General features: G+C 46.3%; 1 protein-coding gene across 1 annotated transcript in view; it reads left to right on the top strand.

The window, feature by feature from the left end:
* LOC149353186 (locomotion-related protein Hikaru genki-like) overlaps positions 1-27,925 on the top strand; it is a 42,537-nt gene that overhangs the window by 5,254 nt on the left and 9,358 nt on the right. The window contains exons 2-8 of the mRNA XM_089582391.1: positions 1,707-1,970; positions 8,278-8,535; positions 11,188-11,344; positions 13,664-13,812; positions 16,171-16,350; positions 17,593-17,766; positions 21,649-21,819. Coding sequence (XP_089438517.1) covers positions 1,707-1,970; positions 8,278-8,535; positions 11,188-11,344; positions 13,664-13,812; positions 16,171-16,350; positions 17,593-17,766; positions 21,649-21,819 — 1,353 coding nt within the window. The remainder of the gene's footprint in view (positions 1-1,706; positions 1,971-8,277; positions 8,536-11,187; positions 11,345-13,663; positions 13,813-16,170; positions 16,351-17,592; positions 17,767-21,648; positions 21,820-27,925) is intronic.

Raw genomic sequence — 27,925 nt, 5'->3', positions numbered from 1 at the left:
CGTCGCTTCTCAGAAAATGAAAGCCTTGAACATGACATGCGTACATCTACAGGTAATTCAGTTTCGACGTACGGCATTCTTCCGTACAAAATTATAAATCCCCATCCCCCTACCAATAGGTGACAAGCGCTTTTTCTGGCTGTTAATGACTTTTCGCTGCTCTAATTCATTACCAAAACAAACTCTTCATTTCAGCCACCTTTGCAAACTGTCGTTTTGGGAATACACAACACCAGGGTATCAATCCGTTGCCATTTTAATCAGTCGACCGGCTCAAGAAATCATAAATTCTCCGCGAAATGCGGCGGGGTTATGTCATGCGCATCAGCAATGATTTGCATGCGTAGGAGCTTGTCCAACCTTGTTCCTCGTGCTGTATTGTAGTGAGCGAATGGGTACGGCACAAAAAGGAATCGCTGACCCTTTGCAGGGCATCATCAGACATGCTGCGAAATTCTGCAAGCAGTGTTTCCCACACATCCACAGTCAGGATGTGGCTAATAATATGGCCGTGCTTCAAGAAAGTACAAAGCAGCGAGCACTTGCGCAAGAAGTTGTGGCAGCGAGGGAACTAAGTTTCAAATCTGTTTGTCAACGGTGGCGACATTTTTGCTAAGAAAGCCGAGAACGCCTCCTTTATTTGCATCACTAATGAGCACAATGTCGATCAAATTAAGTGAACAGCACAGTGCAGTGCTGCATGCAATTTTCAAACTTCAGTGAGCTTATTACGGCTTAACTCCAGGTCGAGATTTCACTTTTGTGAATACCGGTGTAACCTAAGGTAGTACTGTGAAGAAATGAAAGCTGCTCTAGACTATATTACTAATTATGTCGGCGCGTTTCACCTCACTGAAATAAATTCCAAAGGCTGCTGTTCCGATCAGTTGCAGCATGCATGAAGGTTGCCACATTAATTTTATGACCAGGGCTTGGCGCTGTGTTGCTCGGGTCGGCATCTTTGTTACAGACTAGTAAAAAAAAAACAGCGTACCACCTAGAACGGTATCTTGCGCATGACACGTACTCCGCCGAGTGGCATTTACCTTTGGGTGCTATGGTCTGTTTCGCTCTTCTGCCAAGTGGGTTTTTTTTTTCACCGACTGAGCGCCGAAAGTCGTTGTGCTGCAGCGCCAAGCAGAATCTCGGAATTGAGTTTTCGAATTTTAACCACTTACGCGGCTATTGCAAATGGACAGCTACAAATCGTCAGACTGAAGCGCCTAACCATAATAGTTAAGTATTAACGTTTAGAATTTACTTAACTAGTTTACTAGGCTTGCTAGTAGATGCTATTCACCTGTTTTCTGACATCCTTAAGTGTTTATACTGCGGTTGCGAAGAGGCCATCTTCTTACCCGGAAATCTGAATTTCTAAACATATTAGCGCAAATATTCTATGGAAGCCCCGGCATAAGCATGATTGCGATGCAGGTCTCAGCTTGGTGAGCATCATTTTAAAAGAAAGAATAAAAAAAAAAGGCACACATGGTGGCCGTCAGCTTCAGACGAGTTGCTTGACAAGTTACGCTGTAACCGAAACCTGCCGGGTTGAGCATGTATGCACGCTCAGCTCACGCCCGCGCTGAGGAACTTTTTCCTGTTACTGCGAAGCGCGTGTACTCCACGCATTCATGCTCCGAGTGTCTCGGCGACCTACCGCCGTGGCAGAGCTCTCTCTCAGTAGGCGTCGCCCTCCCGTGCAGCGGTGGATGGCAGCAGCGGGCCAGCGACCACGACCAGCGGGCCGCCGCAGCCCGTGGCGCCGAGAACCAGCTGCCCGCCGCCGGAGATCGTGTTCAATGGCTCGCTTTTCCAGACCGACGGCACAGCGCAGCAGTTCGGCAACGTGTACGAGGTGCGCTTCATGGGCCTCTTCGGAGGCGTGGCCAAAAAGCGCGCCTGCAAGATCAAGTGCGTCAACGGGGTCTGGCTCGGGCCCCTCTGCGCCGTTGAGAGCCAGGCCGGAGGTAGGGGCGCCATGTTTACTCTCTCACCCCTTCCTCAGCACCTCGTCATTACCATCAAGCATCAAAATCATTATTGATATTGTTATTGTACGGTTTGGAAGCAATGCTTAAAAATACACGGACGGGAAAATAGAGGAGAGAAAAAGAATAAACACAGAGCTCACTATGCGCGCTCTACACCACATCCCTCACAGCGTAAGAAGCACCTTCAAGCTGCTTTCCGAAGCACATGTGAACAGTACACATTTGCGCCATGCTGCCGCGGCATGCGTAATGTTTGTAGCTTACCTTTTTCTTTGTTCTCCTGAATTGCCGTCCGGGGAAACCTGCAAAAGTACAGCAGGAGTTTATGCTTTGGGGGGGGGGGGGGGGGGGGGGGGGGTTACGTCCGCGCGCGATTCAGGCTATGAGGTACGCCGTAGTCAAGGGCGAGAGTAAAGCACAGCATTTGTCAGAAGTTTAGAGCCCAGGGGTTTGCTTCTGGGCCACACTGCTTTGCTCGTAATGCGCGCTCAGCGTCCCAAATCTCCTGAAGGTAAGAATATTTTTTGTCCTGCTCCCTCCGATGCGTAGGACTTCCATGAGTGCTACAGGAGCGCTACAATAGTGCTTTGAAGCAAACCCCCTGGGCTCTAAACTTTTGACAAAGGCTGTACATGTAAAATAGTGTGTACACACGGACCTCATAGGCGTTTTCGCTTTTGTCCAGAAAACTACGACCATGGTGCCAACAGGGTGTTATATGTTATATATAATTATACCTGCTCTTGTATAGCTGGGTCGTGACTAATTTAATCGCGCCTATTCAGCAACGTTATTCAAGGGAATGGAAAGTGAACCGCTGTAGCATTGGAAAAGAAAAAGCAATACTTTTGTAACTGAGCTGCCTTCAGTGTTCAACACAGAGCGTACAAAATTAACTGCAACGTCATCAAAGGCGCAATATTGCGTTAATCCGAGCCGGTAAAGTCGGAAAGCTTTTTGGAATTCAAAAGCATTTTTAGGGCTTAGAGGAGCAAGAACATTGAATTGAACCTTTAAAAAAATCTAAAGTTTTTTAATATTCTAGCTTATACGTTATAAGAAGTCTGTCAGATTCCAGAAAATTAATAGGTAATTCCATACAACCCGTCCCAGCCATGGCGGCCGACCATCTACATTTCTTCCACGAAATCTTCAGCTTTATGTGAGCGATGTTTCGGAAGATTGTTTGTGAGGGAAAACTTTTTTAACGATGCGAGCGCCATTTCAATTTTATCACAATGCACAAAGAAACAATTTTTCTAGTTTCACTGCCAAAGACCAGATGTGTTGTACAGCTAGAAGCATTATTAGAGGGAACACAGGAGCGCGTGGCCACCGCCCTTCGCTCAACACCGCCGTCTACAGCCAACGAGAATGGGCATGCACGGAAAAAGGAGCGGGCCATGCTTGTATGCACCTTTGCCACCGATTCTAGCCGCATCTCGTCGTCAGTTGTTTGCGAAGTGCGGCGGCCTCGCGCTCTCGTGTTCCCTCTCATAATGCTTCTTGTTGTACACATATCACAGCCAGACTTGCCTTCTTATAACATATAGTGATTATCCTCTCTTCGTGAAATGATGCCTTATTATTTGCCTTTTTTACGATTTGATTTATCATGATTTCTTGTTATTTTTATACACTACCAACAGTTGACAAATTAGGTCGTGGTCGAACGTTTTTTAGAAAACATTTTTTAGACTGGAAAATGGTTACAAAACAAATTTTTAGAATATAAACTAACGTATGTAATATTTGTGCTCAATGGTCGTGAGCCGTTGTTTTTAAACTTATTTTTACATCTGTGTATTCAGTTACAGCAATGAACGGCGACAAAGTTGTTCAAATTTCTGTTTTGTATTGTGTTTACCCGGTAAATCCACCTCATGATCTTAGAAGCAAACATGTGCTGCTTAGTTAATCTTATCACCATTTTATTTTTTACCTTATATATATTTAAAAAAAACTGATGTCCTTTCAATCCATGCAAAAAATATTTTTTAAGTTGTTTTCCACCTGTCAGATATCATAGCATTATAGTTCGCTCTCGCTGTAAAGTACCTCAGTCTCAGTAGTGTAGAGAATTTATGGGCCGGCGCGCCCGCATGTGAGCTCTAGAGGAACGTCTATGGTGTTATTGACTTTACGATTGAATAAATGCACAAATTTTGATTGAGAAATGGTTATTTCTTTGTTGCTGTACATACAACTGTTGCAACTCGGGCGTGTGCGAGGATCAATAGATATTTAGTTATTTTTTTTAAATTTTTCCTGCTGTATGTATTTGTAGATCTCGGTGGTTCAGTTATGTTTTCTTGTATTCGTTTTATCGCTCTGCGAAGCGAAACAAAATATTTCATGCTGTCAAAGTTCATGCCGCCGTCTAACAACGAATGATGCCTTGGCAGGATTAAAGGTGTCTCAGTTTTAAGGAGGCGTAATGTTTGCTGACAGAAAGCTGAGCATAATTTTGCGCCATATTTTTGGCTCTGTACAGATAGCTCCAACATAGAAAGGAAGAGTCAGTTTGCACTTGAAAGAGAATGTAGTTGATATATTTTTGCAGTAGGTTTGGAAATCTGGTTATTGAGCATCCAGAGGAAAAGTACGAGGAAAACAGAAAAAAAAATGTGTTCGGCGCTCATATTTACACAGTAATCATTAATTGAAGGCTCGTAATGTGTTCGTACATTGGTTTGAGCTACGCGAAGCGAGGTGTTTAGTATGGTTATCGTCGCTTACGTGTCTACGTCTTAAGGCATCGTGTAAGGAACCAGTGCCCTAACCAGTCGTTCTTGTACGGGCGGGCTTCGTATTATTTCCTTGGCTGGAGTGGAAGGAGATGCTACCATTAAAACCTGTGAGAGTTTTTTCTGAGCGAAAACACTCGGTACGTCTAGACAATCCGCTGATGGAGAAAAATGTTCCTCAATTCATGCAACCGCCTTTCTGGGTAAGTGTTATTTAACAATTTAAGTTTTAAGTTTTTATGTGAACGTTAATTTTTTAACAGTAAAAAGAAGAGTGAGGACGTAGCCCTCACTGCAGCAAGATTTTTAGCCGGCGAAGCCATAAGAATTGCTGAGAATTGGTCCCAGCGTAAAAATATTTGCACTCCTAAAACTGGCGGGGCTGAAGCGGGCGTCCGAGAAAAGGGTGAAAGAGGGGAAAGATGGAGAACACTGGAGTGTGTTCATATTAGAAGACGACGACGTATGTGGATAACTTTGGGGGTAAATTACCCTGGCTCTGCAACGACAAGTGGTCAAGTAAGCGAAGCCCTCTGTTATCATAAAGAGGTGCAAGACATCCCCACGGTTCAACTCCTAGAAACGACGCACCACCTACAGTTCACAAGCGTCGAGCCAGACCAGTGTTTTTTGAACGACTAAACAAAGGTGAAAACGGAGGGCTTTCTATTTTCGCGAATTTGCGGCTTTATATTTCCTCCGTTGTGGGCTATGAGCTGTTAGTTCAATTTTGAGACGCTGGTGGGCAGTTGCCATAAATTATAATTTACCGAGAAGGTAAATATTTTTTAAACAGTTTTCTAGCACACCCCAATTTGGTCGCTTTTATTAACGTGTAGCAAGCTTATTAGGGCGTGAAATTATTTTCTGATGAAAGGAAAATCACTGAAGATTGTGGAAAGACAAGGTTGGCGGGCGACATGCCATACCTTTGTATTTGGGATAATGTCCTTTGAGCACAACCAGATTTAGAGTTTGTAAATAAAGTTAAATCGCATTTGCCTCAACAAATTTACTTTAAAAAATATTTTGCAGCAACTTGATCTGCCCGCCACCGTAAACCGAGAAATCAATGCTTGCGGCTTTAGTCCTTCCTGAACCTAACCATAAGCTAGGTTAAGGAGCAGTGCCCGAAATGTCAGACAGTGCGTAAAAAACGCCAGTCGCCGACGGAATTTCACGTAATAGGGCTAGTAATACTTTCGCATTAAAAACGAGAGCGAGGACACAAAGTTCCACGGGCCTCATCCTGTTGTCATATTTTCTTCAACCTGTTTCAAGTTGCCACCTATGCCGGGTCGACTATCTCAGTTAAAAGGCTTGCCTGTGTTTCCCCATCGTTACGTCAGCTTGCCCGGGACGCGCAAGTTATTTCCTCTCAGGACCTGTATTCACTAAGTGGTTTCGATCACTTAAGAACGGATTGCGATTGGGCGGCGGATTGATTTCTGTCCCGTTGTCTGATACGTAGTCGTGCAGCAACCATTCGCGATCCGTTCCTATGTGTGAAAGGCTTTGTTAAACCGGATCTGCATTCTGATACCTATGGTGTCTCGTTTCGCGCTTCAAGTCAACCCTTCTGTGAGCTCAGGGCGGTACGTCGCGTTATTTAATTTTTCTTATCACTGGATAGCAGGGTATCACTGGTTAGTTTATTATGTTCTCCGCGAGAATCAAATGGATGTCTACGAGGTATATCGGAATATGCTTGATGGTTTTCATTCTTGGTTCGTGTCCTGCACAAACACATCTTTTGCGCAAATCATTATTTACCAGTATCTTACTCAAGCAAAACGTGGAAGGCACGCGACTGCACTGCTATTTGCACATAGTTTGAACCTTTTTTTATATGTTGGTCTTCCCTACTCGTTAGCTCCTCTTAACGGTGATCCTGTGTACTCGCTTCATTTACTTCTATTTTCTCGATTAATTGTCCTGTTTCGTAGCAATTGTTTTCAGTACGTTTTGTACTGGCATGGCTTATTCAGTTTTAAATTGCCCGGTGGGCACATGTCTGTTTGTTCATTTAATCTGGCGTATTAAGCTGATTGTCTAGCTGGCTTACATCTCCGTCTCTCATTAGCCTTGCCTATTCTAGGTCCATGCCTCGCTTACAAAAGTAATTAAACACTGTAGCTATTCACTTGCGCAAGCATGTATTTTTCAGTTTCCCCGGGACAAATACTGCTGTGCGCTTTTCCTCATTTGAAGGGCTGCTTATCCCGCACCCTCTCGTTTACTCTTCGGCCTGCAGACATCGGACGAGGCCCTAATGCCAGGCACGCTGGAGCCCGTCGGCCAACTTCAGGACCTAATTGTGTCTCTGCGCATGGTTTCACATGCCGACTGTTAAGCCCTCGGAATCTTTCCTTCCTTTTTCCACAGCACTCTCGTGAATGCACTGTTTCCCGTATAGTGATTGCTCTGTGATCTCTGACAACCACGTTTTTTTTTTCTTGCGGTCTTCTTCGTGAGCGGGCAATTTGTGCCTGCTGTCCTTTTTCCAGGCTTAAGGGTGTTTGGCATTTTTTGTTGCCTATATCCATCGCATTCCAACTCGATCCTCACCCATCACTTTTCCCCGCAGTTCACTTGATTTGAACCCCAGGAGTACAGCTTTGATTTAATTGCACATGTATGCCTATGTGAAGTAGCCGGCGATCAACACAATGCTCACGAATATACCACACCTCAAAGGAGGTATTGTTCGACAATTTACGAGCTTCAGCTAGGTCTTAGGTTAAGTTACCAGGCTTATCCAGCCTTTCTTTATTTCTACAACACAAAGCATGAGCAGCAGCTGGTAGTGTTAAGCGCGACTGTCTTGGAAGTGCCTAAAAACAAAGCCCTTCTTCAAGAACAAGGGTTCCCGGAGGTTCAGAGTTGCCGGCAGACCATTTTTCTCTCCCCTTCGCAATTGTTGATGTAAAGAGTTATAACTAGACCTCTAATCTGCGTTCCCCAAAAAAGTACGCTTCTGCCATATCAGTTTAGTTTTACACTGTTGGTATAACTGAACGTGTACGCTTGCATTTCCTTAAAGCGAACATCGTAGCGACGCCTTCCCTATAGCCAATACGCTGCAAGAAAATGATGACAGATTTCTCAAATGAGGCATACAAGACATGCACGAGCAATTATACCGCTTGTCCTGAGGGCCTAGAGCGGCATCACGCATCAGTTACCAGCTACCGACACCCTTTCGACATCGGCATGCAGTCTTTCTTGGCGATAGCGACAGTAGCGACAATAAGGGGCGGAATCACTGTACTCTGACCCGTATATAGTGAGCAGTGATTCATGTTTCGGTCATTGCTGCTGCTCCCAGTGAAGTTTTCCCTTTCCACCAAGGAAAGAAAGGAGTTTGGTGCCCTAGATATCTCCATAGCACGCCCCCGAACCTTTTCGGGTCACTCGCCTTCTCACGACAGCGACTCGCCTTCTCACGACAGTGACTCGCCTTCTCACGACAAAGTTTGCTCGTGCAGGAGTAGCTTCAAATGACCACTGTGAGAGTTGCGCTGTCGTTCTCGCAGACGGCGGCCGGTTCCACTCGGTGCTGAAGCCTTGCCCTCTGCGGCCCCAGAAGCCGCACCTGGTGGTCCACCACGATGGGCGGCCCCTCGCCGTCACCGGACTCACGCAGATGGCGCACGAGAGCACGCTCAGCTTCCGCTGCGCCCAGCTGGGTCGCTACAAGTTCGTGGGCAACGCGACCGTGCGCTGCCTCAACGGCCAGTGGTCGGCCGCCATGCCCAGCTGCCTCGAGACCTCGCAGCAGAGCAACCTCTCTGGTGAGAGCCCCGGGCACCTCCCTCTGGTCACGCGTACTGGTCGCCTTTGGAGTTTTGCGGCAGCGAGCTCTCTAGACGCTTACCGCAACCTACGAAAAAGAGCTGTCCTAAAAGGGCTGATCTTCAAACTTGGACAGGACAAGCAGTAAGAAACCACGCGATTCGCTTCCTGGAGGTTTAAATAATAGTTGTATGTTGCCAGCACTCACATATAGATATAGGGCAGAAACCTGGAGTCTAACGAAAAGGCTTGACATTAAATTGAGACATAGGAAGGCAGAGAAAGGGTTATTCCTAAAAAAAAAGACAAAACGGCCGGAGCTATAATTTTCTGGCCTGCTAATCCGCGCTGAAAGTGGTGGGGCGGATGTGGAACAAAGAGGGTTGTGATGGGTGACGATGCGGATTGAACAGAGGAGCGAATGTATGCAACCACGTCATCTGTGTGCCTGATCGCAGCCGTGAATCGAAGTCCGCGCTGCTTAGGGAGCGAAGGAACGCTCTTGCCTGGAGAGCGTGCCAAGCCTCTGGCCATGTACAGTCTTGGTCAAAAGTCCTAAGACCACAGCGTTCACCTGCAGCGAAATGAATGTCCCTAGAATGCTCCCTAGGTGCTGCAGCGGATTCAGAATCCAAGCTGTTGAAGAAACATTCCGCTTTAAGTTACAAAAGGTGTGATGCGATCATTATAATCATGCCTTTTGACTCCGTGGGAAATGGGATGTTCACTGGATGCTGCCTGTTTAGAAAAATAATGGCAGAATAACAAAAAGTTGTAGCCTCTTTTTTTTTTTCATTCTTTGCTACGATTGATTTTAAGCCCATGGTCGTCATACTAACGAGACCTGTTCCCGGCCCCACTGCGCGCGCGTGTTAAAGCGCAGACTATTAAAAAATTTGTTCCGTGCGTCCCGCTTTTTCAGTGAAGACTACCGCACTAGCGGCGAAAAAGATGGCGTGATCGACACTGTTAAACAGACAGCGTGATCGAGGCACTGACAAACTTACGACTGCCGCAGTGAGCGTCTTCACGCCGGCACTCCTTCGAGGGTTGTCGCCTGCCACGTGCTCTTGACGTAACGTGCGTGAGCGTGAGCGGTTCGACTAGAGCGCGAAGACATACACGCGACTCGGTGCGTGAGCGTAGGAGCCTCGCTGACTGGTTGCGACAAAGAGCGAAGGGCAACCGGAAGAAAGCACGTGCTGTCACGACGAGTTAGGAGGCTCAGCCTTGCGTTCGCAACTCCATGCACCCGGTAGCTGCGCTATACAACATTCGCTCTTGACTTTGCACAATGCGGATGTTGAAAAGCGATGCAATTCTTGCTGCATTAACCTTGCGGATTAAAAAAAAAGGAACCTGCTTCAATAACCTGTCGGTGCAGATTAAGTAATTCGGCAACAACATACGTAAACCAGGCGGCCTTAGGCGCTCTTGCGCCTTGCATAAACTTAACGAGAGGGGGCGGGTTTTCTTAATACTTTGAAGCACTGCAGCAGAGTCACTGGACAACAGCGCAATGCCGAAAAAAGTGCAGCATTGGCCACAGTTAATTTAAAGGAAGACGTTCCGAAACCGCTACAGTTTTTTTTTGCACGTTTGAAAAGAAGAAATTGGCAGCAGTTTCGAAACCTCTTTCTTTCAACTGTCTGTAGTAGGAGGCTGCTGTTTTATTTTATCGAACAATTCTTGACCAGGCGGATTTTTGTAGAATTCTTGACTACGCTGGTTTTTTCACCGGTAACAGAGGTCCGCTTTTTTCTGATTTACGGAATCAATAGCCGCCATGCTGCCAAAAAGTTTTTCAACGTTCATAAAGTGTTATTGTCTCTCATCGCAAAACATTTCCTTCTGGCGTCTCTACCGGGGCTCAAGGCTAGATAGAGACGAAGTTCACCTTCGTGCGAGGTTCACCTTCGCTGCATTCTGTGGGACTTGGTTCATGTGGAATATGACGAGCTGTGTCATGAGGTGAAACGATGCTCGGACCACCAGGGAGGAGTCGGAAGTCACTGTTATCTATTGTAAACAACCACAAGACGAAAAGTAATCCACCCTCACACAAATCACGAAGCTTAGTATACTTTTCAACACGCATACATCACTGCCTCGCATTGAATGAGTGGCCGCTAAATTAGAACCACAGCACATGATGCGCCATTTTACGCTTGAACCATTGAATCACAGAGTAACAGAATTCAGAAAACTTGCTCGATGCTTTTGCGAGTGGTCTATGCTTTGCAGATTCCATTTTATGTGCCGTAATTGCACTCATTGCAAATCGTGGTGAAGTTAATGTCACCTGAAAAGGCCTGCTAAAGTTTCGGATCTTCCATCTCATGGGCAGCAGCATCCTGCGCCACACGGGGAACCTAATGGAATGTTCGACCTTATCAGGCTATAAATGAAACCGTGTCTAGTACGCATGCAGCTTAGTCTGCCACGCGTTTGGTGGGCCACTGAAGTGGGTAACGCTGCTAGATAACGCCAGTAGTTTTCTTACGCGCTGGAGCACGTGCTAGTTGACCAGTCACTCTCGAGAAATTCCCGCTTACATTTCTTTACTTTTCTGACGTCCCGTAAACAAGCCGCTTACCTTCTCGCGGAAAGGCCTCGAGTGAGTCCGGAGTGTGGCGGCCTCTGCCGCGCAGTGCAGGTGCCGCCGACCATCCTGTACTCGGTGGAGAAAGGTGACCACGGAGTCTCCGAAGAGGGCGAGCTGGTCGTTTACCCGGAAACCAACGTCTACCTCTACTGTCTCTACCAGCGCTTCAGCGGGAACCCGCAGTGGGCCTGGACCTCACAGAGGTACGGTACACGCTGAGCAGTCTCTTCACGAAGCGCCCCGCCTCTTCTCAGTCTTACTGAGTCGTAGAGCCTGCCGCACTGACTTGTCGCGTCGTCCTGAATGTTGGAGGAGACACAGCTATAAGTTATCGCCAGGAATGGCTAGCAGAAATTGATTTGCTCTTCGAGCCTCTTTCAATGTTTAGTGGCGCAGAGAATGAGCCGTTAAACATTGTCCCGACGCTTATCGAAGCGGCTCTAAGAAAAACACTAAAACAGTTTTCTTTCGACGATTTGTTCACGTGTGTACTTTGGTACCTGCTGCGAAGGGCACCGACAAATTGGAAACTTTTGATTTCGAATCTAAATTGGTAAATTATAATAGTAACCTTGAAAACTGATACAAAAATAAGGCAGCGTTTAACGCTCTGGGGAAGGAGCTTAAGTTTGCGATATATATAATGTTGCATTCGGAATAGAGCAAGTATATTTGTGCATTGTTTCTTATCTAGCAGTTTCTGTAAGTCTAGATCATGCGAGAAATAATCAGGAGAATAAGAATAAGTTGAAGCACACTTGGTGGGCTCTTCCTAATTTTTAATATAATTTTTTATTACGAACATCCCAATGCACTTCTGGGTTCAATACGTACTGAAGTTCTCGAGTGCTCTAAATGGGAGAAAAATTAGCAGCAGCCTCTACAGCACTAGTCCAAGTACTGCAAGTTGCATACGTTTTTTCTAAAAAACATTCGTTATTGTACAAATTTCTTCCCTTTGAAAAAAAAAATTGCAGAGGGCACTTAAGACCACTTAAATGTGAAAACATTGTTTTAATTCTTATTCCTTTTTTGTTTTTATTTTTCTCTTTCCAATGACGCATCTACTCATTAGCATACAGTCGTAAGGCAACGCATACACCAGGTTCACCTTTGTTCGCTAGGAAGCAATGTTGTTTTGTGGCCCATGGGTTGCGTGCTCGCCTCGCAATTTGAAAGATGGACGACTCGCCGTGTCGTCCATCCAGCAAGGTGGGAAAGCGGTAGAAAGAAAGGAGTGTTTCGGGCGGATGTGCATAAACGCGCTACATTTCTCACGTTCTAGCTGTCCGGAAAAATACGGCAAGACATGCAAACGCAAAGAAGCAAAGAACTTGTATCAATGCTAAATGTATTCCTTGAGACCTATCGTTAAATTTTTTTCTATCAATATTGCGTGCTTTACACACTGATGAGGACCTTATAGGAGCCAGGCAGCAGTGGCCATTCTGTCGTCTGTACCGTCGTATCGCCGGACGTCGTTATAGTCGATGGCGTCTGTTTTCCCGGTGGTTGGCTCCGAGGTCGATTGGGTGGGGAGGTATAAAAAAGGGGTGTGTAGCGACATCGCACTATACGTTTCCGTGGCCACTGTGCCTTGAGGTGCGCTCATTTGGGGCGGTACCCAGTACGAAACGTCAGCGTCAGGAGTGCAGGCTTCGCTCTCGCTCTCGAAGCGTTAAGCCTCTACGCTGCTCTCCTCCCTCGCTTCCTCTGTTGTAAAGTGAGCGCACAAAGAATGCCGCTTACTGGGTGGCTGATTAATCCGTGCATTATCTAATGCATTCGTATACATTAGCCGTACAGTGAACTAATGTTGATGCGTGGAATAGTTTGAAAAGTATGGGACCCTTTCTCATTCTTATTACAGTGGTCCAATTTTTCCAAGAGCCGTGATGCGAAATTTTCCAGGCATCTTTGTTACCTATATTAACATTACTTTTCGTGGTTCGCCGAAGGTCGCTTCCTCTCATAAACACTCTCTATGTGGCAAAGCACGCTTTACACCACGAGGGAAATTATGCTTGAGGCTTGAAGCTCTTCCACACCATGTTCATTCCCTTTCGTTCTCTGCACGCGGCTCCACTTCTTCCGTATTTTCGGGGCGATCTCTTCATTCCTCCCCACCTTCTATCTTTCTCTCTCTTTTTTTTTTTGCTTTCTAGCCCCAGTCTTCTCGTTTTCAGGGAACTTTAAGGGCGCTCGCTCTCTCGAGTCGCCTGCTCCGAATCACAGCGGCACAAGGAAGGGGCCGCCGAATTCCGCTGCGCATATGTAAAAGGTTGGAGACGCAGCAAGGAGATCTCCGTTTCGCTGCTCCCTCTTTCCGCTCTGCGCGTAATGTTTGTGCCGCGCTGCTGGCTCATTGAAAATTCACCCTGCACCGCCCTGGGTCGAACGGCATGAAAATGTTCGCACATTTCTTTCTTTTTTTTTGCGGCTTTTGAGCCGTTTTTTTATTTATTTTACAAGCCTGGACGTCAAACAAGCCGTGGTGGGGAACATTTATTGGGCTCATTTAGAGACTACGCCAAGGGCTGGATCCTGTCCGCCGACGAGAAACAGTGGCGCTACGAGCTGCTCATTTACAAGGCGAAAGAGCACGACTCCGGGACGTACACTTGCACGACGCCTCGGGGACAGACCAACGAGATTCACGTCAGAGTCAGGGGTAAGCCACACCCTTCTGCGGTGGCCTGCTGCCTTTTTCTCTCCATTTATCTCGCGTGTGCCTCGTTCTCTTCTAGTAAACAGCGAATTGATTATTCCGCTTTAAACAAAGTAGCGAGGGATCGCCTCCGCTATGCAGAATTTATGCAGCAGTTTCGGGTTTCTGTTCCTGATTTAAATACACCCCAAAATTGTTAGTCGCTGACATCTTTGTCGTTTTCGGTTGCAGAGAGGCTGAAAATAGTTACATTTTGGGATCAGTGCAACCTAGAAAGTGTAGCGAATATTGGTTGCAGGTTAACAGGCCTGGCAGTCAGCAGCCTAGTGAAAGAAATATGAGCCATAGATGACACGGTTTGCGATTACGGGCTTCGCTGCTTGGTAGCTCAGTTTCAATGGGAAAGCGTATTTTTATTCTTTACTTCATGTTGTTTGTTCTATCTCACAGAATACTGTTTGATTGCCGTCGGAGAATCGTATTGTGGTTGTGGCTGCATTGAGATTGTCGTCTCACCAAAAATTCCGGCTTCTTTGTCACGAAGTTCCCTGAGTGGTCGTGAGAGGTCACGTGACCTCTTGACGTCATCATAACTTGCCCACCTGATTGTGAGCAAACGGCCCACCGTTGCCAAATTCGATGCAGTTACCACCTGCCCATCATGGCACCTGCATGAGTCTTACGGGAGCTTGTGAAGAGCAACCTGGATCTCACAAGCCCCATCGGCGGCTGTGCTCGAAACAGCCACCTGCCGGGACAGTGGTTCATCGCTTAATCGCTGCACCATTGGGCCAGTAGTGGTATGAGGACTCCCCGCAATCTATGAATGTGATTGTGAGGGCCGTGACGTCACCAACATCACGTGACTACCAGTGGACCAATCATAGGGCGCCACAAATTTTGAATATCTAAAGGCCTCCTAATTTTTGGAAGTAGGCCCACCCCAAAAAATGGATTAAAATGAATTAGTGGGGATTGTCTGTGAATTAAGGTGGATTAGTGGGTCGATCTCATATGGTAATTCAATAGAAAGTACTCGAACATTCTAGAAGGTGATGACTGATGCATACCATATAAGGGTAATGAAACCGGTTCCAATCGAAGCTTTGGCGGGAAAATTTCAAGAACAACACCAAACACTCACTGTAGAAGCTATAGCAGGCATCCTAAATGCTATCGAATTTTCTTCTTTAAGACTCTCGCTAAGAAGGCCCCCAAGTTTGTTTGTTTTTCATTTGCTTATTATTTTCACCAGGGATGTGCGAATATTCAAAATTTTCGATTAGAGGTTAGAATACTGTCCTATTCAATTCGCCGAACGAATCAGATAGTGCATCGTCAAAATTATTCGAAATGAACCCAACGTGTTCTCAAGTTTTTTAATACTTTTAGAATATACTGGCATGAGGTTAGTAGAAGGCACTCCGTATTTTTCTTCGATGACAAGTAAAAAACAGAGCTCACTCCGACGCCGTACAGAGTGTAGCCGCGATGGCTCTGCGTTGGATGGAGAGTTCAGCGCAGCGACGTAGTCCATTTGTGCGGCAGCATTCATAAGTCTCATACAAAGTCTTTACGGTTGGAGGATGCGTCCCTGTACAGGCACATTTAGCAAGCCCTATGTTAATGCCTCAACTTGGAGGCTATGGCTAATACGTAGCTCTCGCTCCCTCTCTTCCACTGAAATATGGCTTTAGTTCATTACCTGTCGTAATATATACCATAAGGTAGTTTTTATTATACATATAACGTGACGGCCAAAGAGTTAGTATGCTGAATTTGTGTTGCGTGCCCCCAGTGGAGTGCAGTGTTGAGTGTTTTGACTACTGTAGCTACAACTGCATAAGGTTCAGCGCCTACCGAAGCGCCGCTGCTAGCAGTTCGCTGTTTCGCATGACTGACCGTTTTGTATAAATATTCGCCACTTGTGTGAATATTTGTGATTCGTATATGACTCGGTTCATTCACTATTCATTTCGTATTCAAAGCGATTGCTAGCTACACTGTTCGTATTCGACTCGGTCTTGAAAAATTACTATTAGCGCACTCCTATTTTCATCCCACAAGTAAACCAAAACTCTTTGGTACAGGCCCTTGAGGGACGTCACAGAGACTGAGATCATTAACTTTGCTGGAAAGATGACTGTGAGGTGAAATGTTCTCAAAAGCAATGATTCATTGTGGCGTATACGCAAGACCCCTTATCAAATATTTGTGTAGTAAACTCCATAAATATCGAAGCTTTACGTTATTATGAAAATGCGAGCTTGTTTCGAGTGTGAGTGATTGTTTTAAGGTGACAAGTGTTCATAGGGAGTCTGTTAATCTTTTTTGGTTTGTTTTACTATGCGGTGTTCGCAGACGTAACCTGCCCGCCGATAGAAGGCTACGGGGACGAGAACCGCGTCACCAGCGACCATGGCAACCGCATGCATAGCAAAGCCAAGTTCGCCTGCATGGAAGGATACAACTTGGTCGGGTCAGAGGAAGTCGTCTGCAGCCCTTCGGGACGCTGGTCCGACAAGGCGCCACACTGCGTAGGTGGGAACCACAGCAGTGCTGCTCATCATTTACGCGAACTGGGTTGGGTGGCACACACGGGGTGGGTGTCCCTAGCGCGCCAACGTTGAGCTTTGACTGCAGGTGCTGCAGAATCACAAACTGAAATTGTTATAAGGTCGGGCAGTTCGGTCCTGATGGAGCAAAAATAATATCTTCATTCACGTCTGTTCGTTCACGCATACGATCGCATGCGTGCATGCGTACGTGCGTGCGTGCGTGAGTTGAGTTAGTGAGTTAGTAAGTGAGTGAGTCGGAGTTAGTGAGTTGAGTCGGAGTTAGTGAGTTGAGTCTGAGTTAGTGAGTTGAGTCTGAGTTAGTGAGTTGAGTCTGCGTTAGTGAGTTGAGTCTGAGTTAGTGAGTTGAGTCTGAGTTAGTGAGTTAAGTCTGAGTTAGTGAGTTGAGTCTGAGTTAGTGAGCTGAGTCTGAGTTAGTGAGTTGAGTTTGAGTTAGTGAGTTGAGTTTGAGTTAGGGAGTTTGAGTTTGAGTTAGTGAGTTTGAGTTTGAGTTAGTGAGTCTGAGTTAGTGAGTCTGAGTTGAGTGAGTGAGACTGAGTTGAGTGAGTGAGTGAGTGAGTGAACTTCCTTGCCTGCAAGAACAGCAAGTGCTTGTTAGTACTTACCCGTTACCTTTCCTATTAGTACCACCTATAATATTTTTCTGCATTAAACACGAAGGTAAAAAAAAACTAGGGAAAACCATTATTTTTTTCAGATCTTGACCTGTGCAGGGCAGTGGCAGGACTTAAGGTTACTCCGGCGGCAAGCAAAATTTTGAGGTGACAAACTAAAAGCTCTGAAAAATTACATTTAATTGCGCCACAACCGCGCCGGAATAAGCTAGTCAAAAAAGTGTATAGGGCGCAGTTTGGTACTTTATGCGCATGCTCAGTGACACGGTTTTCTGAAGCCCCAGCATTACATCTCCTAAGCGCCGTTAAGGTGCCTATCAACGCGCCTTAATTCGAAGTGTGCAGTGCAGGGATCGCGAGTTGTGCGCGTTCGCAACGTTCAGACCGACCTGCTCCATCTCGCGGCTTTTCTCGTGGTGCTTTGTAGGCCTCAACTTGTCCCATGAAGTTTCTCAGATAGGCAAGTTTAGAACGCGAGAAACCATGGCTCTCCATGCATCACATATAGCGCTTCAGTGCGGCGACCTGTGGTTGCATTTCAGGAACGGACCGAGAGCAAATAAAATAGAGTGATGTTGTTGCATGGTGCGCAGTGATCCAGTGCCCGACGATCCCAAGCCAGGGTAACCTCAGGATGAGCACCCAGAATAGGACCTACGGGATCCGCGTCCACTTCAGCTGTCCGTCCAACTACAGGCTTGTGGGTCCGCCGTTCGTCACCTGCTGGAAGAACGAGTCCTGGTCGGATACGCCACCCACCTGCGAGCGTGAGCCTAGAGGCCTTGTTTTTTGTTGTGTGTGATTCTGTGTTTTCTTTCAGCTTGAGTTTTGATAGCCGCTTCAATTAAAGTTAAAAATAATAATTGGTCACCGAATTTCCATCCACAAATTGGTATGTCAAATTTTTTGCAGTTATCTTACGAGTTTTGCGTTCACTCTATGCAGCGCATCGGGTAAAGGGAGAGAGGGGCATGATTTAGCTTCGCGGCGGTGCCCTACAGCGTTTGGTTTTTTTTCTCATTGTGGTGACGCTGCGACAAAATAAGCACTGGCTGTTGAGCAGGCACATGCGTCACGGACGTCTCATTGGCCCGGCTCATTCCTGAGCAGCCCAGTGTCATCGCTGCAAGCTGTGTTTACCCGTCAGTGACGTGTTTAATGCAGATTTCTTGTTAATGACGTTTTTTTAATGTCCTGTCTTTTTAACAAATACACTTTTCAAGGGATGAACTCTTCATGTATGCCTCATCACATGCCCTGGCAGTTTAACTGTCCTAAAAAAAAAAGAAAACATTGTCAGTGATACACTACGATTAGGATGTGCTGTTTTTTTTTAGTTTGAGTGCCGTTTGCTTGACTAGTTACATGTCTATTAAGGTGCTGTCTTTATAAAGTATTTCCGTTTTGAGGTGTGGCGGACCTCCAAGCGTCACTGAAATAAAGCGGAATTTTTAAAATTAAGCTGCACTGTGCTTGCTTGCAGCAGCAATGAACGCAATTTTTGTTTTTTTACGCGTACCCCAGGCAAAGATAGGGGAGGGGGGGGGGGGGGGTGCACCTGGTAACGAGATGTGTTTATTTTGAGCTGGAGATAGGCTGCTAACAGCGCACTTTTTCTACGGCTATACCCAAGAATCTCTCCGACCAACGAGTGCCGTATGGTTAGGCACCGAAAACTGAGTGTTTTGGACGCAACAGTTGGGCACTTAAGTAAGGCTACGTTTTTTTTTATTATACCCAAAACGGTCAACACTGGCATTATGGTGGTAGCAAGAATGGTGTTCTCATTTTTTTTATCACTGTTTATTTTTTCGCAGTGCAAGCAACGGCGAAAGTTCATAGAAGGCTGTGAGTAGAACATTGGTAGGGTTTACAGTACGGCCGAGGCGCCACAACGCGCGTGCACATTTGCATACTTGTGATGCGCACCCGTGCATTGGAGTTGCACCCATGCTCGGCCTGCTAAATGAATCTCTGACCCTTTGCTACAGTCAGTATTCACGAAACTAAACGTTCAGACATGACGTACGAAGCCCCGCGAAGAGCTCTCGTGGAGTTTCCATATGCACCTCGAGTCGCTGCATTGGGCGCAATATAGACTGCTAACAACGTATGGGGCGAGGTTCACTGAACTTTTTGGTGGGTGTGTTTCGTGATTGCGCGTTGGCTGTAATGATTGGGCTCTCGTGACTGGCTGGAGCTTTGTGCCGGCTTGTAATGTAGTGCTGTTACGCGATGGAAGTTTTATGCATTTAGTGCCTCATTTTTTTTTTTCGCCATGTTTAGGCCTTTGTGGCGCTTTTTGGCAATATAGCATAGGAGCACTCAGAGTCGACATCTAGATAGCATTACAGAAGCCTTTTTACAGGAACGACGGATCGGATGTTTAGTCATCTGAAAAGTCATTTTAAGGCCTTTAGAAGTAAAAGCCATATTTATAACTTGCAGTTGCAGTTAGTGTCCGCTTGAACAGGGTCTTTTCGAACGCTTTGCGAGTTTACAATCTTGTAAAAGGCATGAAGGCCGTTATACAGTGGTCTTCCACTGTATCGTGGTAGGCCATGATTACGTATTTATGTTACATTTAATCGTTCCTCATAAGGTAGTAACCGTTGTTACATAAATTAGGTCATCCACATTATGGATTCAGTTTTTATGCCACACCGACACAGCACACCGTCAAGCCGCTGCGGTGGATCAGTGGTTACGGTGCTCGGCTGTTGACCCGAAAGATGCACGTTCGATCCCGGCCGTGGCGGTTGAATTTCTTTGGAGGAGAAATTCTAGAGGCCCGTGTACTGTGCGATGTCAGTGCACGTTAAAGAACCCCAGGTGGTCGAAATTTTCCGGAGCCCTGCTCTACGGGGTCCCTTGTAGCGTGGGTCGCTTTGGGACGTAAGACCCACTTAAGCCTTAAGCCGTAAACTATAAACAGCACACCGTCATGAGGAGCCACAATTGAAAAAAAAAGTGTGATGTAGGCAACTTTTTAGTGACGTAAAACGTCCTTGAGCCATAAGCCATTAACCATAAACAGCACACCGTCGTGAGGAGCCACGATGGAAAAAAAAGAGTGATGTACGCAGCTTGCTTAACTATGTCACAGTCTAATTCTTAGTGGTTTTGCAGTTGCCGCTATTACTGTACTAGTGGAAACAGCAGCAGCAAGTGAAATGCTAGGTTGCCGCGGTTATTGAGCTAAATCACAGGGTTTCAAGTGTCCGAGTCGTACACGTATTAAGAGGACGTTTGAGGCATCACGTTTGTTACAACGGATTTTGAAAGGTTAACTTTTCATGGGAGCAAGGAAAAATAAAGGGTGGAGGGGGGAGATATTGCCCTGAAGGGTGGCGATGGCGGAAAAAAAAAAAAAAAGAGTGCATTGCGAAAGTATACCATCCGCAAACCTTTCACTCTGTTATGTAGGGACCGGCGCTTTCTATGAGGCAAGTAAAAGAGTTTGAAACTTTTTATGCCAAACACTCTTGACGACAACAATAGACCGGGAAAATTTGGCACCTTCGTGTCATGGAACGCTAAAGGAGCCACAAGAAGAGAGCAAGTTCTTTTCGGCGCAGGTGAGATCTCACCAGCTGTGCCTAGCCACACTGAGGAAAGGCGCCTGCTGTGGGGAAAAAAAACGATAAAGAGAGAAAAAGTCTGAAAAACTAGCACGAAAAGAATAATGCTACGTCCATTTGGCAGTGCTGAGCCGATTCAGCTCGAAATCCGATTTAGGCGTTTTTGTTTGCTCGGCACTCGGAGAGTTAGCTTCACTGACTCCAGGATCTTAGACCGGCTGCTGATTCCGTTGGAAGAAAGAAAATACATGCCTGCGAAATAAAGCCCAAATGAAATGTTTGAATGCAGAGGCGTCCAGGAAGAAAGCTGCAGAACAAGGCGGATTGTAGGGGTAGTTTTTGCAGCATGCTTGGTTCAGTGACAGCGCAGGGAGCAGACGACGGACAAGAGAAAGAGAAGACGACACAGGAGATCAAAAGACTCGCTAGTCAGCGCTGTTGCGTCATGTTCTGTTTTAGCTTGTCTGTGGTCCTCGTTTTTCTTTGCGTTAACAGAAACAAACTGCAGCGCCGAACTCGAGCGTCGCGGCTCAAAGGCGAGGCTGCGAAACTGGTGTATTTGGGACCGGGTCTTTGCAAGGCTGGTTTAACTGGAGTCCTTCGCTGCGCGAGGCTATGGCGGTCGGAGAATGTTTTCTTAAGTCGACTCACCAGTGTTTGAATGCTATTTGTTGGTGTTTTCTTTAGTTTCTGTAACACTGGATTCTACTTTTGTAGCTGTAATGTGAGTTAAAAGAGCATTTTGTGCAAGCCAACAACTGTTATCCTGCGTCAACGATGAGTTAATGTAGTGAGAAAACGCCCGCTAGACGGCGACACAAGGTCTCTCATGCTTTTTTCTTTGAGTCCGATGTCCCAAGTGACACTCGTCACCATGTGGCTGATTTTACTTCTAGCTCAATGCACAGTAGTGTGAATGTCCTTCCCGCCATACGTAGAGCCGAAACTGAGGTTGACGTGACTACTCGGATGATCACCTCTCGCGGAACTGCTACGCTGTAGAAGAATACGGACGGTGTTTGCGTCTGCTGAAGATTACAGTGGCGCATTTTTTTTTTCTGCCCACAGCGATCCGTTGTCGCAGCCCGCTTCCACCGGCGCACGGTCGCGTGCTGTACGGAGGCCGGCAGTACCCCGGTGACAGCGTCCACTACACGTGCAATGCGGGCTACGTCCTGATTGGAGAGTCGGTCAGCGTCTGCCAAGCCAACGGCACTTGGTCCAACAACCTGCCGAAATGTAAGCCAGTACTGCAAGCAGAATACGAACTTTGGCATTTTTTTCCTGCAGAAAATGCTTCCTGTGCCACAAGAGGCAATGAAAAAATACAGGGGGGAACTTCGTTGACCTAAAGTGCGTTGAAGCGACAGCGTTTTTCGCGGTGTTGCTGCTTGTGTCACTGATTTGGGGTTAAGATGTTAATTTAGTACACATTTGTTTGTGAACCTTAAATGTTGGAGACACTGGAGGGCGTTTGGGAGGCATCCGTCTGATTCGATGCCTTTCTACAAACACTCTCCAGTGTCCTAGACAAGGAGAAGTACACATGCGTTGTCAGGAAGTAGCGTATCCCTTAGCACGCTCGGCTGCAGAACGGAATGGCGGTGGTTTGAATCGCATAGTGCAAAAAGATTTTTTTTTTCTCGTCTGACTAGAAAAGCGTGACACCTTTCCTGACAACCTTCTGTCGACAACGATGAGGCATTAAAGGCTTTCGCCTTAAAAACACACGTGGCGGCACCGTGCACGTCTTTTAGTCTTTTTTATATGAAGGTCACTCGTCGTGGCGACGACCGAACGCTGCCATAACAGGCCGTAGACATCTGGATGCATTACCTTACAGTACATGAGCTAGGCTTTATTAAGTGGAGCTTATTCTTCGTACTGCGGTCTCCAAAATATTCATACCTGCCTGCTCCTAGGTTGCTTCCCTGAAGGTACGATGGCACACTTAGCAGCGCAGAACTCGCCTGTTTGCATGCAACTATTCCTTACGGTGGCTGCATGAGGAATAATTTGCTGTCCCTACGTCGTTGTTTTCGTCACAATCTTAAAAACAACAGCAAAAGCTGAACTGCGTCACCATTTCCAGATCACTCCGTCACCTTGTGACCAATGACGCTGAGGCACTGTCCCGTTCGCAGGCCGGCCATTGTGCCATCTGCGCTCAAGTCCTCTATCTGCGCCTGCACCTGGACCTTGACTGCCGGGGAGTGGACCGTGCCACTAGAAGAGAGCGGGAACACGTGGTTACATTTCCGATAGCGCTACACTATTGCCGTCGCTTGTTTGCTCAGGCGGAGGCCTCGAAGTCTCGGAAGATTTCTTTCTTTAACGCGATAGTGTTAAGGAGCCCGTGTCGCAGAAAATCCGGCTTCGCCCTCGGCGTCATTGACCGTGAGCGAAAAATCAACGAAAAATTCCCTGAGAAGCAACCTAGGGGGCAGATGGGTGCACCCTGCAGATGGCAGTTAAATTAATGATTGGTCGCGGAAGGTTGCTCGGGAAGAGCAACCTAGATGTCACAAGCCCCGCCGGTAACAGCACCTGCCATCGCAGGGCAGTGGCGCATCACTTAATCTCTGCACCGTGGCACCAGGAGTGGTATGAGGACTCCCAGACATCTATGATTGTTAAGTCGGCAATGACCAGTTACGCATGTATGGACATTAACCCATTAACTATATCACATCGTACCCTTAAGGTGGAGCTTAAATATCCCCTTCATTTTTTTTTCTTTCTCGTACTTAAATAACGGTATCAACCGTAAATTTTCTAGGCCCCTTCACTAATGCTTCTCTCGTAATGATGCTTGGTTCTCCACCGTCTACACACAAACGGCAATCCTAGTTGTTCTAGTGGGCAAAGCTGGCGTGTCGGTGCCTGGCGCATGATGGAAACAGCGAGCTGTGATTGGATTCCGCAGGAGTGGCGAAGAAAGACTTAGAAATAGTTCACAAGCGAGTCCGTGCAATATATGGAAGCTGCACAGTTAGCAGGACGACTGTTAATTCAATGCTAGACTAAGAGCATAAAAAAAGAAACAGGGGTACATGATGAGTCGACGGCTTATACGTCGGGATTGTCATGATCACTGTCTTCTGAAGTGTTGAAGGCATGATCCTTGTAAATATCATGTCCATGAACGGGACGATAAGTTCAAATGTATGCTTAAAACACCATTCAGATGCTATATCAGTGTTACTGGCTTTTTTCGTCCCAGAGGAAATTCCCAAACCATTTTATTTCAACTCTGCAATTCCCGCCTATGCGCAGGCTTGAAAACAATGATTTCGACTATTAAAAATGATATTTCATGACGTTTCGGCTCCCAGCACGGGGGCCTTGTTCATGATAAACACATCACCAAAAACAGATCGTTTTAAATAGGTTTGAATAATCACCGCAAGATGTATGTATAAATCGTGTTTAGATTTCCATAGGTTCGGTTCAACATGTGTGATGTGGTCTGTATCATTAAGGGTTCCAGATGTCGCCGTGATGCTATCAGGTTCTTGGTTGCGACGATTCTTGTCTACTCGCTGCGGATCTTGCGACCGTTTACGACTGCGTGCTCTGCGAAAGGGCTATTACGAACGTTTTCGTTTCTACATCACGAGCGTGCTGCTACACTCGCTTTTTATAACTTTCTGATTCACCGATGTAAATACCGTTTGTCTGCGCTGGGGATTGCATAAACAACTCTGGGGAGTTTTTCCTTTCACAACTTGGCCATCGCACTTACCAGCTGATGACACATTTTTTTTAAAAGACACATGTTCCACCTGAATGTCATACTCCCGTTAGACACGGACGATATACATTCACTTTTTTACCGGAACATACGGCACAGCAGCCCGTTTCTTAGGAAGGGGGGGGGGGGGGGGGGGGGGTGCGCCCGGTTGTCCACGTCGTGACAGCTGTCGTTCCATGGGTTGGTGAAGTGCCTTCGGTATCCGCAGCTTCCGAAGCCGTTCCGTACACTTGCCATGTCCAGAGTCATGTCCTCGGTCTTCGTGCATTATCTATTGGCGTGCTGCATCGAAGTGCTAGCAACAGTCCTCTTGTGGGTGTCGGTGTGCACCGACCTGAAATGTACGTAGCGATCTGTGCGCGTCTCCTTTCGGTATGCGCTAAAAGATAGTTTCTGGCCTTCCCGTTTCAGCTTACATTTAACCATGCTCTCCGCTGTCGTGCCAATTGACCAAAAACCTTGCAATGAATGCATTTCGATAAAGAGCTCCGAAAGATTACAGTTAGCGTCCGTCGGCCGCCGTCTTCCTCGCCGTCATATGAACACGCAGCAGACGACGACTCACGTCGCTGTAGTCATAGAGTTTCTTACTATTACCTAGAGGGAAAGCTGGCAGCGCTGCACTTCAGCCACCATGGACGCTCAAAGCATCATGGGGCGGTGAGCTACTTGTTGCGGGACAGTCGTATTTTTTCGGGAACGTGGAGTGGTACTACTGAGATGTTTCATTCCGAAACCACTGTTCGTGTGTGCGCAGACGACTTTCGCGACAACGCAGGGTGTAAAAGCCATAGTAATGAAAACGCAATAGCACACGACGTCAATAAAAGGTTTCACTTTTCTGAAATGCAATGAAAAACCTCTTAAAGTGTTTAAGCTACAACATTTTTTTAAAAACATATTTACTTTTAAAAGTGCGCCTGTTTCGCACGAAATATTAGTTTTTGTAGTGTTCACTACTTGGCTAATAGGAGAGCTAGCCGCCTCTTATTTTGGGCAAACTTTGCATTCACATGCTTTTCTGCTCGTTTGTTGCAATTTACAGACAGGATATTGAATGTTAGGACATTCCTGATTATCGAATAGCGTTTATTTTAGCATTATTTTTTGGCCAAAAGTTCTGCAGTTGGTAGCTCACCACCCCATGATGCTTTGAGCGCCCATAGTGGCTGAAGTGTTCTCGAGGGACCTACATGCAAACTCCCATAGACGGGTTGCCAGCTTTCCCTCTAGGTAATAGTAAGAAACTCTATGGCTGTAGTAGGAAAGAAATCCAAAAAAAAAAAAACAGCAGTAGGTAACAGCGGCCACAGACCGCGGCGTCCTGTATTACTGCGCTGGCAACAGTAAACGAAATCAGCCTTTTAATCTTAGACTATATTAAACAAGCAGGCATCAAAATTCTAGAGCTCATAATTTTTTTTCTTGTGATTAGCTTTTTGTTTATGTAACAAGAGTTCTAACAACGGACTACTTTTTTTTTATCGTGGGGGAATTCGCTGCGGGGGTTCCGAATGTGGGCGGAGCTTGACTGCTGACTTAAGCTGTGTCAAACTGTAGCGTAGACTGTCAATGCTACGCAGCAGACCCATTGCTGTATTTCCTGACCCGTGTGTTGCGAGTCAGACACGCTACCGCAAGGCCAAGCAGACATGTTTGTACGGCTTGATTAAAGTGGGGCTTTATACGATATGTATGTCGTGTAGTCTTTTATATAATGATTGTGAAAGAAGAAACAGTGTCTGTGTGGGCAGGAGGAACCGCTGTCGCGTCGTACCCTTAAAGGCGGCGTTTAAGAGCCCCCAGATTTTTTTCTATCTCTTCGAGTGTATTGTATACTATCATCTGCCTAGAAAAATCTGAAAATTTGTCTCTCTATATTTTGTGAGGTTTAAATAGGAGGAAAGATGCATTTCCCCCTTTAAACTGCGGTTGACAGCCCACACTGCCTACCCCATCCCGTGGTCGCGCGCGCTACCGAGCATGTGCTGACCACGGCGGGCCTTGCCCTGAGGGAAGAAAAGAACGACGGCAGTGGCTAAAACAGAAAGGCATTTATTGCTGCAACAACAATAACGGCAACTAGCAACGAAATTCACTAAGAAATCGAGGGCGTCCGACTCACCAGCAAGGTTACTAGCGAATGTTCACTCACGCTAGAGAGGGGAGATGCAGAAGAACAGAAAACTGAGCGAGTTGGTGCATATTGAAGAAGTAAAAAACAGCGCAGCGATGACAGACACATAGAGTTTCTTACTACTACCTAGAGGGAAAGCTGGCGGCGCTGCACTTCAGCCAACATGGACGCTCAAAGCATCATGGGGCGGTAAGCTACTTGTTGCGGCACAGTCGTAGGTTTTCGGGAACACAGAGTGGCAGTACTAAGGCGTTTCATTCCGAAAACGTAGTTCGTGTGTGCGCAGACGACTTTCGCGCGAACGCAGTGTGCAAAAGCCATAGTAGTGAAGACGCGACGACACACGACGCCAATAAAAGGTTTTACTCTTCCGAAATGCCATTAAAAAACCTCTTAAAGTATCTAAACAACATTTTTTTTGAAAACATATTTACTTTTAAAAGTGCGCCTGTTAATTACGAAATATTAGTTTTTTTAGTGTTCATTACTTGGCCAATAGGAGAGCGAGTCGTCTCTTATTTTGGGCAAACTTTGCACTTAAATGCTTTTCTGCTCGTTTGTTGCAATCATTAGACAAGATATTGAATGTTAGGACGTTTGTAGCTATCAAACAGCTTTATTTTTTTATTATTTTTTGGCCAAAAGTTACAGTTCCGCAACAAGTAGCTCACCGCCCCATGATGCTTTGAGCGCCCATGGTGGCTGAGGTGGTCACGTGGGGTCTCCATGCAAACTCCCATAGACGGCTTGCCAGCTTTCCCTCTAGGTAATAGTAAGAAACTCTATGGACAGACAAGACAGAAGAAAGAAGAAGGACAAGCGGTGACTAACCACTGAGGTTTATTAGAAAAAAACACATGTATTGATACCCTCCAAAAAAACAACCAGGACGCGTGCTACTCCGCAAACACTTCTAATCATAGGAATCAAGATACTTAATCTCACAGTCATGGAGAAGCACCGAGGCAGTGCTTACACACGTGTCACCACTTCCGTGGATGTGATATGCCTCACACAGTTCCCTTGTTAATTTATCGCTATGCCTGCAAACAACTTTTGTTTCATTGAAAAGAGGAGTGCACATCTTTTTATCGGGGGAACCCGGGATATTATTCAGGGGGCAATGTCTGTTATGTAGCGGGATGTTGGACGATGGGAGACCTTTGACGAGGTATTATCCTGACGTAGACGGGTGTTGACACAATTTCCGGTTTGGCCGATGTATTTCTTGCCACATGAAAACTCAATGTCGTAGACTACCCTTTCAGCACATGGCACGGACTTATTTCGGCGTTTTATCTTGCAGGCTCTACTACCGGTTGTTTTTTTTTGTTTTTTTTAGCCTTTGCTTTCCTATCTACTATGGCACATATTTTTCCAAGTTTTTTCGGGGCTGAGAACAGGACTTGAATGCCATATTTGGCGCCTACACTATTTAATCTATGTGACAAAAG

This window comes from Amblyomma mixtum, chromosome 3 (genome assembly GCF_055824585.1).
Source record: "Amblyomma mixtum isolate Tamu chromosome 3, ASM5582458v1, whole genome shotgun sequence".
NCBI classification, from domain to species: domain Eukaryota; kingdom Metazoa; phylum Arthropoda; class Arachnida; order Ixodida; family Ixodidae; genus Amblyomma; species Amblyomma mixtum.
The sequence above is the reverse complement of the archived record's forward strand: the minus strand, read 5'-3'. Positions and strand labels throughout refer to the sequence as shown.